At 55.4% G+C, this 17,594-nt stretch overlaps 3 protein-coding genes across 3 annotated transcripts in view; 1 reads left to right on the top strand and 2 right to left on the bottom strand.

Moving 5' to 3' along the window:
• Positions 1-283: 283 nt before the first annotated feature.
• Positions 284-5,027, bottom strand: PTSG_05030 (uncharacterized protein; the record flags this gene model as incomplete). The annotated part of the gene is made up of 12 exons (XM_004994288.1): positions 284-362; positions 591-727; positions 933-1,055; positions 1,355-1,453; positions 1,732-1,794; positions 2,059-2,145; positions 2,319-2,413; positions 2,669-2,863; positions 3,011-3,143; positions 3,362-3,440; positions 3,717-3,832; positions 4,002-5,027. 12 exons carry the CDS (start codon positions 5,025-5,027, stop codon positions 284-286), a joined length of 2,232 nt encoding a protein of 743 aa, XP_004994345.1.
• A 15-nt stretch (positions 5,028-5,042) lies between these two features.
• PTSG_05031 (uncharacterized protein) lies at positions 5,043-14,980 on the top strand. The gene is made up of 20 exons (XM_004994289.1): positions 5,043-5,181; positions 5,372-5,444; positions 5,715-5,865; positions 6,053-6,366; positions 6,600-6,753; positions 6,955-7,093; positions 7,221-7,632; positions 7,863-7,951; positions 8,201-8,371; positions 8,562-9,539; positions 9,756-9,833; positions 9,990-10,047; positions 10,305-10,386; positions 10,610-10,716; positions 10,938-11,121; positions 11,334-11,537; positions 11,892-12,247; positions 12,495-13,346; positions 13,593-13,668; positions 13,812-14,980. The coding sequence occupies exons 1-20, from the start codon at positions 5,136-5,138 to the stop codon at positions 14,724-14,726; spliced, it is 5,439 nt and encodes a 1,812-aa protein (XP_004994346.1). The 5' UTR covers positions 5,043-5,135; the 3' UTR covers positions 14,727-14,980.
• PTSG_05032 (phosphofructokinase) overlaps positions 14,835-17,594 on the bottom strand; it is an 8,727-nt gene continuing 5,967 nt past the window's right edge. The window contains exons 19-27 of the mRNA XM_004994290.1: positions 17,373-17,452; positions 17,070-17,146; positions 16,703-16,775; positions 16,450-16,532; positions 16,129-16,259; positions 15,899-15,950; positions 15,660-15,700; positions 15,361-15,439; positions 14,835-15,118 (exon numbers count right to left, since the gene is read on the bottom strand). Coding sequence (XP_004994347.1) covers positions 15,092-15,118; positions 15,361-15,439; positions 15,660-15,700; positions 15,899-15,950; positions 16,129-16,259; positions 16,450-16,532; positions 16,703-16,775; positions 17,070-17,146; positions 17,373-17,452 — 643 coding nt within the window. The 3' untranslated portion in view covers positions 14,835-15,091. The remainder of the gene's footprint in view (positions 15,119-15,360; positions 15,440-15,659; positions 15,701-15,898; positions 15,951-16,128; positions 16,260-16,449; positions 16,533-16,702; positions 16,776-17,069; positions 17,147-17,372; positions 17,453-17,594) is intronic.

The following is a 17,594-nucleotide window of genomic DNA, read 5'->3' on the forward strand; positions in this document are numbered from 1 at the left end:
TTTGCGTTGCCAAACATACGGCTGTGCATACACACCCGCACACGTGTGCGTTGTGTTGTTCATTTGGTTCCCGCTGAACACAACTTGTTCTTTTCTTCCACCTGGTGTATATCAGTCGACGTTGTCCTACCAACAGCAAAGTGCACACATGAAACCAAACTAGGGGAACAGCACGGCTGGCCATCATCCCATTCACACACACACACACACACACACACACACACACACACACACACACACACACACACACACACACACACACACACACACACACAGCGGTTGGTTATGCTGTGATTGTGACGCCTGCGTCTGTGAGCGCGGCGCGCACCAGTCGGCCCCACTGCTTCTTGTCTTGAGTTGGTCTGCAAACGCGTCAAGCAACAGCAGCCCGTGTGAATCAAGAGGCACGCAAGGATGGCGGGAAGGGCTGATCAGAGCAACAGAATGAAGAGACAGAGAGAGAGAGAGAGGCACACACACAGAGAGACACACAGAGAGAGAGAGAGAGACAGAGAGAGAGAGAGAGAGAGAGAGAGAAAGGGAGGAACAGCAGCCGAAGCCACACAGCTTTGCACGAACGATACACGCACCTGAACACGAAGAAGGGGAGGGTAATGACGGTGTATCCCATGTTTTTCAGCAGATTCATCTTAAGTCGCGTGCGCCCGTTGGTGATGAGTGCGCTGTTCCGCATTGTCGCTGTGAGCGGAGCGCCGTCCCACCCGCGCTGTCATGTACACGTGGCATGAAGCAGTGGAGCAAGGGAAGCGTGTTATGAGGGACAAGCGTGTGTCAGTGTGTGTGTGTGTGTGTGCAATCTTGTGGGAAACGTGCATGGCGCCGCCAAACCACCATCACCCAACCCCCAATCAAGAAGCCATCTTCTCCTTTCCCTCCTTCTCGCCCTCGTCCTCCACCTGCTTGCAACGTACGGGATCAAAGTCGGCAGCAGCGCCATCGCGGATGCACTGCAGCGGGTCGTCCTGCGTGCACTTCCACCGCCGCTCACTCGCATCCTCATGTGGCACTTCCACAAAGTGCGTCAACCCATCAACCTGAGCACGCGCGCGCGCGCGTGTGTGTGTGTGTGTGTGTGTGTGTGTGTGTGTGTGTGTGTGTGTGTGTGTGTGTGTGTGTGTGTGTGTGTGTGTGTGTGTGTGTGTGTGCGTGTGTGTGCAGAGCAGAGAGCAGTTGTGAGTGGAAGGGAAGGTGAAGATGGTGTGCTTGTGAATGATGAACAGCTGAGGCGACAGCAATGCGCAAGACTCTTGTACGCACGCTCTTGTACGCACACGTGCCGACACCACTGTCACGGCCACCACCACCACTGCTGCTGCTGCTGCTGCTGCTGCACCTCGATGATGGTGTCGTGGTCTGGGATGAAAATGTCGACAACAAACCCGTTGATCTTCGCTTCCACATCCACGCGCTCAAACATGTTCATCCCTTTCAACTGCACGTGCGTGCGCCAGACCATGTGGAATTGCGAGCACGCGCGTGTGTTCATGTGCGTGTTCATGAGGAAAGTGAGGAAACAGGTGCGTTTGGGTGTATCGGTGAACTTTCATGAGAAACGACAGCTACGACAAAGACCATTGTGACAAGCGCCATTTGTGAACGCACGCATGGTTCACTCTCAGCCCCCACGCCGGACAATACAAAAACCACCACCACCACCAGCAGCACTTCCCTTCAATCACGAGAAAGGATGCTACACAACCCAGCACTCACCGCAGACACGATGTCTCGCTGCATCTGCGACTCCTGGACGCGCGAGGAGGAGCCTGAGTCATCCTGATGCAATCAATCAAGATGTCAAGGTGAGGGCAGATTGCGCCATTCGATAAATTGATTGAGTAGCAGATGGTGGGATGAAGCAGCAGAGCGCGATGGGGTTGGATGAATCAAATGGTGGTGAGTGTGTGAGTGGAGATGGTCTTTGCATGAACAGATCTGGCACGAGTGGGGGGGGGGAGGGTCAGGTCATAACTGCTGACTGGAGTGTGCTCGATTGCGTTGCAATCACGTGTGTGTGTGTGTGTGTGCACCATAGCTTACAATCATTTCGTGGAGGCAGGCGCCAGCGGCCTGGGAGAGGTGGTGCGGAACATTGAAGTCGCTTTGCCAAAATACCCACGACAGAACCTGGCGCACACGTACATGTGTGCATGTGTGTAATGTTACAACGAGAGCACAGCAGAAACAACCATGCAACGACGCCGTTGTTGCCCTCCTGTACATCTAAACACGTCCTCCCTCCCCGCACTCCCTCATTCATCCATCCATCCCCCCCCCAACTGTTCGACTGTTCGACTGACCGGAAAGGCGCGTCGTGTGCTTAAGCGGTCGCTGCGCTGGCGGTAACCGACAATGACGCGTTCAACCAGCGGCCAGTGCTCCGGCGTGAACTTGCCTGCAAGCAAAAAAGAAAAACAACACAAGCAATGACAGCGGTGATGCGACGATGGACGCCAAGGTCACATAGTGGCAGCGATGGTGTGGGAAACAGCTATGAAAGCTTCAAACACGAGCACGCGCAGACACACATGCACAAGCACGAGCAGACACACGCAAGAACAAGCACACACACACGCCAAAGTACACACACACACACCAAAACACACACGCATCCAAGTACAAGTACGCACGAATGCACACATGTGCGCACCTGAGACGATGAGAGCAAAGACAAAGGCGGTGAGCGTTGGCCACGGGGTGTTGGGGCTGGCGTATGCCTCGTCAAGTGCGGAGATGAGCTTGTCGGGAATGTCCACGCGCGCGTTGGCGAGGGCGGTGATAAAGGGGGCTGCGTGCCACGACTGCCTCTTGTTCTTTGCAAGTTGGATCAGGTGGGGATAGCACTCTGCATCAAGGAACGGGCAGGCAGGGCGGTGGTGTTGGGTTTTGGGATGAACGAGGAATTGACACATGCGTCAGTCTGAATGCAGCACCAAGAGATCAACATCAAATCAGCAACTGCCACGCGCACTGTTGCCTTGTCTGGACTCACGCTTGAGTGCCTCGCCTGGCGGCTGGATGCGATTGACGCTGCAGAAACGGATCAGCGTGATGCAGGACGCGCGGTCCGCCCTTCCTTTCAACCGATCGAGAACAATTCGCTTTGTCTGGCCGTCCAGGGGCACCTGAGTGATGATGTTTATGTGCGTGTGTGTTCATGTTCGTAAGGGCGAGAAAGAGAGAGAGAGAGAGAGAGCGTGTGTGTCTGTGTGTGTGTCTGTGTGTGTGTGTGGGTGTGTCTGTGTCTGTGTCTGTCTGTATGTGGGTGTGGACCTGCGTGTGTGTGGACGTGTGTGAATGCGCGCATGCAAGCAACCACATCACTCCGCTCGACACTGCCCACCTTGAGTTTGAATGTGGCGTTGAGAGCTCGGTGTAGACATGCCATTGCATCGTCCTCCGCCTCACGCGCCAGAATTGTCCTGATGGCAACAAGTGCACGCAGCCATGGAAAGCAAGCAACAAGACGAAGAGGTGTGTGTGTGTGTGTGTGTGAGTTTGTGTGTGTGTGTGTGTGCGTGTGCGTGTGTGTGCGTGCGTGTGTGTGTGTGTGCGTGCGTGTGTGTGCGTGCGTGTGTGTGTGTGTGTGTGCGCGTGTGTGTGTGTGTGTGTGTGTGTGTGTGTGTGTGTGTGTGTGTGTGTGTGTGTGTGTGTGTGTGTGCAACAGCAAACGTCAGCAAGAGCAATGATGTGCCTACCGAATGATTCTTGAAAACTGGTCACGGTTGCGGTGGTGTGTAAGGACGTGAATATCAAGCGTCTCTGCTAGCTGCTCCAGCGATAAATCCTCCAGCCGAAGGTTGTCAAGCAATATCTGACATCAAGACACATGATAAGGCAATCCCCTAACGGTTGAGAACGCACACGCAGTGATGACAGTGCACCTCTTTTTCCAAGCTCAAGAGCACACACACACACACACGCACGCACACACATACGAAGTGCATACACACATCCCCCCCCCCGCACACAGCTGCACGTACGGCAATGGATGGCCCAAGGTTGGCGGAGGCTGGATTGCTGGCTGCGCCCGTGTCGTCCACAAGGCGCGCAAGCCGCTGCGCCACGACCAATGCCTCCGCTGCGTAGTCAACTGCAAAGTTGGGTGTGATGATGGGAGACAGGAGCCGCACGTAGTTGGGATCGCCGTGGTCGGCAATCTCCGATGACAGCATGACCAGCTCCAGCGGGCTGGCCGAGACGCAGCGAGACTCCAGGATGGAACTCGCCTTGTCCGACACGCTCTTCATGCCCTCTTGCAAAAAGATGTCACTCCTCACGAGATCCTTCAGCAGCGCCTCCACATGAAAGAGGACGGGCAGGCGCTCTGTTGCCAGCACTGCTGTGAGTCGGCTGAACGTGTCGCTGGTGCTCTCGCCGGTGCTTTGCGCCCCCGTTTTCTCCGCCGTGGCGCTGCTGTTGGCCGAGCGTCCACTCGCCACCGCATCTGTACTGGAATCCACATGGTTCTGCTGCACCAGGCTGCGAATCGCATCAAACATACCAGCGTACATGTCACCCTCCGACATGGGCGATGCGGTACTATGCGCCTGCTGTGGTGGTTGAGGCTGTGATTCCGGTTGCTGTCTCAGTGACGCGATGGCATCCAACCTCGCCAGCACCTGCTGCCTGCTGGTACGCGTCGACAAGTCTTGTTGCTCACTCTTGTTGTTGGTGGTATCTTTTCTTGTGCTCTGGCTGCTTCGGCTGCTTCGCGTCACGCTCTTGCCCGATTGTGGCGCGTGCTTCTGGCCTGAAGATGCGCACCGCCTTTGTTCAAGACCGGGGCCAAGGCAGCTCCACTGGCAGTGCCCCTGCGAAACCCACGGCACCATGGCACGTGATAGTCGACCGTGCGGCCATTGCTGTGGCCGTGGCTGCTGTGCTTGTCGCTGCATGTGCCTGCAGCCCACGACAAGCAGCCGTCTCGCCACCACCATCTGCTGCTGCATTGCGCGTTGATCGTTCTGTTGTTCGTCGTCGTGCTTCTGAAGAATATTCGCTGACATGTTCACAAATCTTCACAACTTCAAACAGGACTTGTTGGTGGTTGGTGGTTGGTGGTTGTTGGTCTCGCGCACACCACTCACACACATCAAACGCACGGAAGGCCAACGATGAGCGACGCGGAGGACGTGCGAGACGACACGTTTGTTGTCGCGGGTAAGCATATGCCTTCTTGCGTGGCGAGCGCGCAGTGTGCTGCTCCGTACACCTGTGCTGTACAATGCTACGTGTGTGTGTGTGTGTGTGTGTGTGTGTGTGTGTGTGTGTGTGCATAGGCATGGGAATGGATAGATGCGCTGACTGTGCCTTTTGGCGTGTGTGTGTATGTGTGCACAAACATCCGCAGTCCATGGCGCACCGGCTCTGCGCGATGACATTATCCCCGAGATTCAGAGAAGGCTTCCCCTCTCCAAGCTGAGGTCTGTCGTGTGTGTGTGTGTGTGTGTTTGTGTGTGTGTGTGTGTGTTTGTGTGTGTGGGTGTGTGGGTATGTATGTATGTGGCGTGCGTGTGGTTAAGATGAGGTGGAGATGACGTGTGCAAACGTGCGGGCGCTTTTGTGCCTTGACGTGCTCGCGTTCTACTCAACCTAGTTTACATTTACGCACACGCATACTCACATATTGACGTACACTCGTACTTACACATATTCATGCACACTCACACACGTACACCACGGCACACACTCAGGTGGAAGAGCACAACGCTCGGTCGCGATCTGTTTGTGCCAGTGCTGCCAGCCACGGTTCGGCCGTTCTCATCGGAAGACGTCATGCCACCATCCTCAACTCACACCTTCCACCGACAGCCCATCCTGCACATCTGTGCCGTCGCTTGCCAGGTCCGGCGTATGGCCGTGGTGTGCATGTGGCTACACGCGTGCACAATGCTCTTGGTGCTTGGCGTCTACTGAAATGGGCAAAGTAACCGGACCCTTCCTCGACTTTCACACACTCACACACACACATATTCACACACACACGTATTCACACACACACACACACGTATTCACACACACACACACACAGGACTTGAACGAATATCGACAGAAGCGACGTGTGGAAGTGCTGCAGTGGCACGAACAGGTCCAGGCACGCAGCCACGCCGGGTGGCTCATCGTGCACGTGACACCAACACCAGCCCGCGCAAAGAGCATGCGGCTGTCCCTTCGCGAAGACGTCCTGGGCCGCCTGCGCAGCGATTTCGGGGGGAAGGGACAGGCAGATGCGTGCCTGCAACTGCCGCTGACGGGAGCGTCGATTGCGCGCGACCTGCACGATAACGTGTGGGGCGCGTTTGTTGCTCGCATGAGAGGCGTCTTCATCCAGCACATCGAGTTCAGGTGCGCTGTCGTTGTTGGCAACGCTTGCCAGGGTCACACACCTCTGGGGAGAGGGAGTGCAGCGCAAGTGCACGCACAAACAAACACACACGCGTGCATGCATGCATTGACGAAACTGTACATCGTGACAGCTGAGTGTACAACGTACATGCCCTCACGGACGTTGTTGCTCATGCTTCCTGCATCTTCACACTCACGTCCACACATGCACACACATACACGTGTGCTGGCAGGCTGCGATGGTTGAGCGAGCGGGCGCAGGTGAGAATTCCGCCGCATTTCTCGTCAGCGCCGGCCATCGCCGTTGCCGCCACCGGCCGATACGACAAAAAGCAGAGCAGCAGCAGCAGGCATGACGAGGCGTTCATCACATCTGTCATCGAGCAGGTGTTGAAGTGGACACGACGCCCGTATGTGTGTGTGTGTGTGTGTGTGTGTGCCTGTGCCTGTCTGCGCTGCTGTCTGTGTTGCTGTCTGTGTGTAAGTGTGGATAAATGTACTTTCACACTTGTATGTGTGTGTGTGTTTGAGAACACTCGCGTGCCAAGGAACTCCCCTCACGCATCGCCTCCGTATGCGTGTGCGCAGGATGATTTGGCGCTGTGCTTGCAAGCATCTGGACTGCGATCAGACGCATGTGCCGTGTATCGAAAACTCCTGCATGATATCCACACATTCGCTGAGAACCACGCGCGAACCTTGCCCCTCTCGTTTGCCCCCGTGCGAGGTAAGCGATAGCTGACCACACAAGCTGGTGAAGGCTCATTGCGGCGTGCATGCGTGTCTTCCTTCACACCGATTGTTCTCACAGCCGCCACCTGCAATGCTGTCAACACCTGTACACGTTGTGGCAGAGACCGTATTCGGAAGCGACACGCCTCAACAACAACAACAACAACAGCAGCAGCAGCAACAGCAACAACAGCAGCAGCAGCAGCAGGCCGCCCTGTGTGTGTTTGGCGCTGCGCTGTGCTCGCCAACACAACCACCATCGTCATCGTCATTGCAGGCAGTCGCAACTGCATCACCCTCGTCGTCATCAGCAGCAGCAGCAGGAAAACTGGACAGTTTTTCCTTTTCGTCTGCGCGTCTTGCCCGCACGCGTGAGCGTATGATTTCGCACAGGGCGGCGCTTGTGGACGTGTACATGTACACATATGCACGATACGCGCGTGTGCTGAGAGCTCAACGTGACATCAACGCTGCAGTGGATGTTGTGCTCGAATGCATTGTCACCCTCTCCCACCTGCTCCATCAGTGGCCAGCGTGAGTTTGTGAACGACCGTGTATGTATGTATGTGTGTGTTTGTTTGTTTGTGTTTGTGTGTGTGTGTGTGTGTTTGTGTGTGTGTGTGTGTGTGTGTGTGTGTGTGTGTGTGTGTGTGCGTGCGTGTGTGTGTGGTGCTGGAATCGTGCGACCTACGTGTTCAGTTTCATTCCTGTCATCACCATCACCATCACCACTGTCACCACCGTCAATGTTGTCATCACAACAGGGTGTCGTGCAGTGCGCGTGCTCGGGAGTGGCGATGTGTCACCGCCCTCGACGCCATCCGCTTCATCCATTCCTGCAGCCGCGACCAACGTGAGCCGCACACGCCCAACACCTTGTTGTATGCGCGTATGTATGTATGTATGTATGTATGTATGTATGTATGTATGTATGTATGTATGTATGTATGTATGTATGTATGTATGTATGTGTGTATGTGTGTATGTGTGTGTGTGTGTACGCCTACACTCACTCGGTTGTGAATTGTGCCTGCAAGCATTAAGCCGTCGCGTGCACACTCACACCCTACCCTCATCGTTGTCCACGTGTTCCTCTCCCCAGACATGACCGCACCCCTTGGCGTCAACTTCGGCATCTTGCTCGACTTCACAGCGCGGTGCATGGTGGCGTTTGGCGCACACGTGCACCGCCATCTCCCGCACCACCGCCCCTTTGTCGCCGACGCAACGTCCGCTGTGCACGACATGTGCACGTGGCGTCCATCCATGCAAGGTGCCAAGATGAGGTGGTGAGGGCAGGGACAGTGGAGTGGGGTTGCACTGTGCTGTGTGGATGGTATTTGTGTCACTCGAACACAATCTCGGCACCAAACAAGCACACAGTAGGGCCACATGTTGGCACACACACACACGCTCACACGAGCTCATCGCTTGTCCAACCCCCATGACCTGTGCGTTGGCAGCCTTGTCATCGACCCCGTCGAAGGCCATGGTCGCGGTGTCATCGTCGTCATCGTCTTCTTCGTTCCTGTCTCCGCTCAACAGCCTGACAGCAAGTCCCGCTCGCCACATCACACAACAACAACAACAACAACAACAACAACAACAACAACAACAACAACAGCAACAACTTCAACAACAACAACTTAAACAACAACAACAAGCAGGTGGTGACAATGGTGATGATGCGTGTGAGTTACAGCTGCAGCAGAGAGCGGAATCAATTCCACTTTCGCCTGAGCATCACCACATCCCCGCTTTTCCGCACACTGAGAGCAACGCCAGCCCGCGAACTGGCCACGTAGTTCGCAGACATGACGAAGAAGACAATGATGATGGCGGTGAAGGTGATGATGATGGTGATCACAGTGGTGGTGTTGCTGGTGACGAGAACAACAGCGGCACCGGTTGTGCTGACGGTCGTCAGAGTCACGACGATGAAGTGTTGCAGGAGCTGCTTGTTGTGCACGAAGCGTCTGTTGCGGATGCTGATGGCGATGATGACGGCGACAGCGTTGATGGCGTGTGTGGCGGCGGCGTGGAGGTTGTGCTTCATGGAGATGACGCGACACACACGCACGTACCCGCTGACACCGACCACAACCAGCAGCAACCATCCCGACAACAAGTACAACACCACCCGCATCCTGACCCGAGCATGAATGGCGCTATTGTTGTTGCTGCTGCTGCTGCGGGACGGCCCGGTGCCGACGATGACGGCCGCTCAGACAACACGATACAGATGCACAGGGCGCGGTCGCCCCGGCCACCACCGCTGGCACCACCGGAGCATGAGAGCCCGCTGGCGCTGTCGACATCAGCACAGTCGGCCGTGAGTGGGGATGAGGGCAGCAGCGTCGCGTCGTCGCGGCCGTCAACGTGCGAGCCAGACGCATTCACGCGTGCAGGGGCACACGCGCAGCAGCGGTGGCTGCAGCCCGGTGAGTTGTGGTGTGCACACAATTGTCGTGTGATTTTTATCTTGTGTTTACATGTTCAAGATGGATGAAAGGAGGAGAATTTGTGGTTACATTATCTGTCTCGTTTTTGACTGCCACTCGCTGTTCTAACTCACCTGATGCGTTCTCATCCTTTGTTCATGTGCATATGTGCGTGTGCGTGTGCGTGTGTGTGTGTGTGTGTGTGTGTGTGTTCAGACAACTCTGATGTCGTTTCGCCGCTCGATTCTCCAATTCGCCGGACTGCGCCATCACCGCTGCGCAGAACACAGCGAGGTGTGAACATGTGTGTGTGTGTGTGTCTGTATTTGTGGTTATGTGGGACCGTGCACGTTTGTGACGCAGCCACAGTGCACAGCACCTGCGCAACCGCAACCACATGTTTGCACCCGCACTCACGTCACTACCTGTGCACTCGTGTGTCATGGACAGGCGAACCCCGACAACAATGCCTTCAGGCAACGCTTGAGAAACGATCATCGCGCAGCATGTACGCGCAAGGGTTGCATTTGCATCGTGTGTGCTAAGTTGCACAATACACACTAATGCGCCGCACTTGCAACTTGCATCTGCACTCACTCGCCACCCAAATTGCTCTATGGCTTGCGTACACACACACACACTCTCTCTCTCCACTCACGCAAACACACACTCTCTCCCCACTCACGCAAACACACACACATGCGCACACACATGCGCACACACATGCGCGCACACACATGCACACTCACGTGCTCGTTTTGACAGCCTGCGCTCATGCCAAGACCTGTCGACGTTTTCGTCCGTGACCATCAACATTGCGGAGGCGAGCATGCATCACTTTCAGATGGTATGAAACCCATGTTTTGCTGTCATGCTCATTGTAACACAAGAGGCCCAGCCTGCAGTGTTCTGCTCAACGTACTAGCATGCAACTTGTCTCCTGCACGAACACAAACACACACGAACGCACACACGCGCGCACAATTTCTCGTACCAGCCATACTTACTCTCCCCCAACCCTCTCCAATCCACACCAACACTTACCGCCACATCATCCCCTCCCTGGTCAGCTGCCAAAGCGGCGCCTGGCGCTGGTTGCAATGCTGCAACTCGCTGCTCTCCACCTCGCACTCGGCAATCCCGTCGAGGCACAAGCCCTCTTTGCACACGCTGCCAGGTGCATGGCCTGTCCAGCTGTTCATGTACATTCGTGTGCGTCTGTGTACGTCCGTGTGTGTGTGTGTGCGTCCGTGTGTGTCTGTGTGTGCACGCGCGCATGTGCAAATGAGAGCCTGTCGTGTGGTGCTCCTGACTAACCTCCTCCACACACACTTTCCCACACAAGACGTACACAACTCACACATTCTCATGCTTGTGCTGTTCGTGCACTCTCCACAGGCAAGCGCAGGCCGACCGCTGGCTGTCGTTGCAGCTGGAGGCGCTACAAGGGCTGTGCGCGTGCCACGCTGCGAACATGATGTGGTCGCGCCTTGCGTCATGCTGCTGCCGGGTTCTCGCTGCACTCGCACGCATCGACTCCACCGTACTCTCCACTCGCCACAGCCCACCGACACAACTCGCGGTGTGTTTCGAAGCGATGCCTGCTGCGGTTGTGTGTGTGTGCGTGTGTGTGTGTGTTTGCTCTGATGGAATGGTGTTGCTCGATCTTGCACACATAATGTGCGCGCTGTGTGTCCTTCCCACGCCTGTATGCTGTTTCATATCAACTGCACCCTCTATCGTGCTCCTCATTGACTTTGCTGGCGTACACCACATCGTCACCACGCCTGCTAGCGCGAGTATTTGGAGCTGTTGTCTGCGATCACGCAGCACTCGCCATCCCTCCCACCGCTGTCACCAACACAGCTGCTGCAGGCCACCAAATGCACGCTTGTGCTGACGACGATTGCACACGGTGCTCGGGACGCGCGTGACAGTGCAGACGCAGCACAACATGGTGTTGCATTCCATGCCGGCAGCACGATTGCAGTGGATTTGGTGCGTTCAGCAAGCAGGACAGATGTGGTTTCGTTGTATTGAGAGTTACGCATGCATCGTACACACATGTACTACACGCACTCGTGTGATCGAATTTCTCCTCATTACCGTTTTGAAACCCACTCACTTACTCACACACCCACTCACTCACTCACTCACTCACTCACTCACTCACTCACTCACTCACTCACTCACTCACTCACTCACTCACTCACTCACTCACTCACTCACTCACTCACTCACTCACTCACTCACTCACTCACTCACTCACTCACTCACTCACTCACGCACTCACTCACTCACGCACTCACTCATCCACGCACTCACTCATCCACGCCACACACGGGGATGCAGACCATCACAAGCCAGGCGCCGCTCTCGCTGACGTTTGACACCATTGAACTACCATGCTCTCCCCTGCACTATCATCCTCATCTTCATCGTCAACATCAACAACAGCTCTCACTGCCGCCGCTTGACCAACACGACAGCGACAAATCCGACAATGACAGCGACCAGCAACAGCAAGACAGGCCAAGTCCCCACACTGCACACTCTGACAGAAGCAGCACCAGCAGCACCAGCAGCAGTGACGATGGTGATAACGATGATGCTGCGTCATCTCTTGTTCTTCGCGCAACGACGGCGCCAATTTTGCTTGAGCCAGAGGGCAGAGAAACGCACATCCACTTGCAGGCCATTGCCACAAGGTGCGCCACCGCAGCTCTGTGTGTGTGTGTGTGTGTGTGTGTGTGTGTGTGTGTGTGTGTGTGTGTTTTGTGTGTGGGGGGGGTGTATGTGTGTGTTTGTGTGTGTGTGTTGAGTAGCGTTGTTGTGGCTGACTGAAACAAACTCGAGCATGAGACGCCACTTCACACACGCACACACACATTCTTTCACACGCACACTCACACACGCACTCACACACGCAACCATACACTCACATACACACACCAGAGGGGAGTATCGGGCGTCGTCTGTCGAGTTGCGAATGCACAACGCCGTCTTCACACTGCCGTTGGAACAGCTGTCAAATCCACTTCATTTCCGTGTGTCGCCAGCTGTGGATGACGTGCGGCTGTTTGCAGAGTGTGAAGCGAGCACACGACACACAAACATGCACAAGAACGGAGGAAAAAGTGGGGCGCCGTCGCTGCAGCACGACGTGACCACGTGTGGTGTGCTTGAACGGCAGCACCAACCATTGGTGCTCGTGTTTGGCTGCCAGCAACACCATACACTGACCCTGTGCCCTGGTGCCCTTGGCACGAAAGCCCTGCGCGCTTATGTGCAGTCGCAGTCGCCGCCACTGTCCATCAGCCTTGATGCCATCGTCACCACTGCATCGACCAGCCACAATGACGCCCATAGCAACAGCGACGACGACACTGTGCAACCCGCACAACGCGATGACGCAGCCACGATGGCTGTCGAAGGTGGGGAGCTGACGGTGCGCGGTGCAAACCAACAGCACGTCCGCCTGCGCGTGTGCTCGACAACAGTAAAGCGCTCGCGCCGCCAACGCCTCGTGACAACATGCAGCACGGCACACGCACCATCGCCAACACCAGCGCACCAGAATCATGAGCATCGCCAACATCGCCCTTCAATTGGAGACCAGGGCCAAGTCTTGCTGCTGGGCAGTGGTGAGCACGACGATAATGCAGATGATGTTGTTGCTGTTGATGATTACAATGCCGATGATGACGACGAGGATGAGGATGGACCGCTGGCTGTAGATGCGCACGTGACATACACCCAACTCACATCTCTTGAGCGCAAGTCACACACGCGCAGACTTCCTACGCGGTCAGTGTTGTCTGTGCTGCTGCTGCTGCTGCTGCTGCTGCTGCTGCTCGCTGTGCGTTGATGGTCGCAAGTGCATATGTTTACACGCGCACACCCACAGTCACTTTCACCTCTGTAGCGTTTCCTTCACACACACTCAAACTCACACTTCCACTTCACTTTCGCTTCCGCCGTCAACTTGCACTAACTCATACTTACACAAACTCGTCGCCTCGCATGTATGGGTGGTTTGTTACACTGGTACAGTGTGTGTGATCTAGTGGCAGCGCGTTGTTGCTCTTGGGTTCAGGACTCACGCGTAATCCTGCGCATCGCACTCACTGTAAGCATATTGATTGTCCTGATGCAAACTGAAGCTTCTCTGTTCTATGTTTTGATGCAACCATATGCACCTGCCCGTATTCCTCCCATTTACGCTCTCTCAATCGCGGAACACACACACACACGCATGCATGCACGCTGCAGGACTTTGCTGCTGCATGTCGTGTTGAGACGGCGACGCTGACCTTTGAAGACAGTGCGACTCAGCTGTCGTACACATGCACGCCGCTGTTCCCGACGGACGTGCCCTTCACTGTCTGCCATCCACGCCAAGAGATCACACTTGCGTGGATGCTGAGTTTGCACAGCAGCAGCAGCGACAGCAGCAGCAACAGTGACACCGGCAATGACAGCAGCAACAACGCATTGCCGTCAACGCAGACGCCTGAGGTTGACGGACAACAACAACAACAACAACAACAACAACAACAACAACAACAACAACAACACGGCATGCAGCAACTACTTCAATCCATGACCGCGACCGCTGGGCTGTCAGTTGCTGTGTCGCCACTTGGTGACGAGCGCAATCACGCTGACAACGACACGTGTGACCAATTGGTGTCGTTCAACAACGCCCACACCATCGAATGGGATGTGGAGCTGCACCATCCCCGCTTCCTCCTGGAAGCGCAATGGCGCATTCCTTCATCCCACTCAAACGACAACGCCAACACCAGCATGGATAACGACAACACCGACACCGACACCGAGGGCATGTGGCCGGCTGGTCAGTGGATTGAGGTCACGTGCGCCCTCCACCTTCGATCGCTCGCTATTGAGTCTGCACCCGGAGCAAACACGACGCAGGATCGACGTGCATGTGTTGGCGTTCCGGTGCACATTACAGTTGGTGCTGGGTGGCTCGTATCGGGTGCTGCGTCACGTGTCGTGCCAATGGAGGTTGGTGGCACCACCAACATGAACGTCATTCTGCTGCCACTCGTCAGCAACGCACCACCCAAGCCAACACTGTCCGTACAAGTGAAGGCTGACGGTGACAGCACCACCACTCACGCGACAACGCCCGTCATTGTCATCAACACCACGCACAATTGAGGGTGTGTGTCTCTGTCTGTGCATGTGTCTGTCTGTGTCTGTGTCTGTGTGGAAGTGTTGAACACACCTGTGTGCGTGTGTGCGTGTGTGTGGTTGTGTGCATTGCGAGCCATTCGGTTTCAATAGGACAACGAGTGAGCGGGGGAATTGCAATCGAGCAGAACCAAGCACACGTGTGTGTGTGTGTGTGTGTGTGTGTGTGTGTGTGTGTGTAAACGACGACGATGCAACCGCAAATAAACGAAATTGAGCCAACAACAGCCCTCGCCAGAACCAGTGACAGCAGAAGCAGGGGGTGAACGAAGGAGAGGAGAAGTGAGCGGGCACGTGTTGTGTTCTGCACGCGTTGTGCGTGGCGAAAGAGCTCACAGCTCTCCAACACAGGCCTCTCCCTGATCATGTGTTGTGACAAACGAGGAGAGTATTACAGTGAGCGTGCATGCGGCCACCAATCAATGCAACAAATAAAGCAAACACGCGGTCACACAATCACAAGTGCATGTACGTGCACCGACACAAGTGCACAAAAAAATGCAAGCAATCAAAAACAAACGCACAGCACAAACAAGCAAACACACAAGAGCAAACACAAAAGCACACAAACACACAAACAAACACAAACACGGGGCAGCACCTCATAGCAGAGATCGCCGGAGCGCATGGAGTTTCCGAGAACGCGCGTGAGGCGGTGGAGGTTTTGCCACCACGTGTGCCTGAACGAAGGCGGAGGGTGGGTGACGGTTGGTGTGTGGTGTCAGAAACAATGAATGGGCGTGAATATGGTCTGGGGACAGGGTGAAAGGTGTGGCATGTGAAGATTGAAAGGACACAAACGGAACTAATAGCGCATCGCTCACACGCGCATTCGTTGAAACACGTGCATGGACACGGTCTTCAAATCAGTCCCAAGTCAACCCATATTCAGCCACTGACTTGTTGGTGCGGAGAGCAACGTCCGTGATTGGCTCCAGTTGCTGTTGTGCCGCAGAACAAGCCAAGCAGGGAGGATAGGAAGGATAGGAAGGATAGGGAGGATAGGGAGGATAGGCCCATGAAAACGCATAAGGAGTTGTGAGATCAGGAACACAGCAACCTACTCTCCAAAGCCGACGTACAAACCAAGCAACCACGTGCAAGGCATCATGTGTGTGTGTGATGTGTGTGGGTCGAACCTCAAAAGCGGTGGCCGTGCGAGCGCTGTCGTGTGTCCCAATGACAGCGGCACTGGAGCAGGGGACGATTAGAGGATGTGAGACAGGCGACTGAGTACGCGATCACACGCAGATGCACATGCGCATGCACGCGCACATGTTCGCGTCCACCAACACGTACATGCACGCGCAGATGCATATGCACACACGAACACTCACAAACGCAAACGCGCGTGCATGACAGGACGAACCTCTCTGGTGAGTTGGTGGAGACGACGCCGTTCTCGTCCACGTTCTCCGTCATGTGCTGCAGCAGGAACTGCACACAGCTCGCCCCGAGCCGGCAGCCGTACACGCGGTCGAGCGGGGAGGGGGTCCCACCCTGTTGCGCAAACAGGAGGTGATGGTGAGCAGAGCGAATGAAGGCGGTTGAATGTGTTACCCGCGTGGATACATCGAGGTTAGCACACAAACATGCGCACACCCGCGCGCAACAACAACAACAAAACAAACCCTCAAGCCGTACTGACAAACACATGTGATCACCAACACCCTGGACAACTGTGCTGCACCTGCTGCAAGTGCCCGAGAATGACAGATCGCACGGAAAACGCCGTATCGTCCTTCGTCTCCGGCTTTCCTTCCTCATCAAGAACTGGCAACACAGCAGGCATGTCGTGTGAGTACATGTGTGTGTGTACAAGTGTGTGTGTGTGTGTATGTAGGGTGTCGACAAATTACTCTTGGTTTGGAATGAGGTGACCACATTACAGCATGCGTCGGTGTTGCTCAATGTCTCTTCCTCCTCCTGCTCTCGCCAGTCACCTTTGCTGAGGAATTGGGTGTCATAGTTTTGGCTGCTCCGCTCGCTGCGCACAATCACCGCACACGACAGCTCCTGTGTTGGTGCATGCGGCAGACAAAGAATTGTCAAGTGGCAGGAAGGGGAGTGGCAGACAGTGAGCGGCATGCAATTGACACACGAGCAGTATCAAGCCCAGCAGTACGCAGCAATACACGCACACACACAAACAAAGGTCCACACGCACTCACACGCGCACTCACACGCGCACTCACACACAGGTCCACACACTCACACACGCGCGCGCTCACACAGGTCCACACACACGCCCACACGCCGCTTTCTACATCACGCTTGCCACAACTGTAACGACATTGATGATGGCTGCACCTTGAACTTGCGATGTAGGTTTGCAATGTCTGCAGAGATGTGGCGAAGGCGCACGCCCTCTTCACGGATGTACGCGACTGCATGGGCAAGCACATTGCGAAAGGGAGGTGAGCAAGGTGACCTTGATAGTGGTGATGAAGCACGTGTAGCGAGGCATCGCTGTGAGACATTGCAAAACCATGAGAGACTGCAAATCACAGACTGGACCAGGTTTACACACGCACACAGACACACGCACACGCACACGGACACACACGTCTGTGTGCATGCATGCAAGCAACACATGCCCGGGCGATGACTCACTGTCGGCGCCGCCTGCGAGCGCGCCGATGGAGGCGAGGAAGCCGCAGTTGTGACCCTGCGTCTCAACAATAAACACGCGCCTAACACAGTGGCATCGTGACATCATGGCATTGTGGCATTGTGACATTGTGGCAGCGGTACGGGGCGGTCACGGATGGTATGCACACGACCAACAACAACAACAATCAACACGAAAGGACTGTTGTACAGCACCACTCACAA

This window comes from Salpingoeca rosetta, assembly GCF_000188695.1.
Source record: "Salpingoeca rosetta unplaced genomic scaffold supercont1.11, whole genome shotgun sequence".
Taxonomy (NCBI): Eukaryota; class Choanoflagellata; order Craspedida; family Salpingoecidae; genus Salpingoeca; species Salpingoeca rosetta.

What these genes read in the sequence shown, in the direction of transcription:
- PTSG_05031 (XM_004994289.1), top strand. Translation starts at nt 5,136, where the DNA reads ATGAGCGACGCGGAGGACGTGCGAGACGACACGTTTGTTGTCGCGG. An exon ending in CTTCCCCTCTCCAAGCTGAG is followed by an intron (nt 5,445 to 5,714) that starts GTCTGTCGTGTG and finishes GCACACACTCAG; the next exon opens with GTGGAAGAGCACAACGCTCG. An exon ending in TCCTGCGCATCGCACTCACT is followed by an intron (nt 13,669 to 13,811) that starts GTAAGCATATTG and finishes TGCACGCTGCAG; the next exon opens with GACTTTGCTGCTGCATGTCG.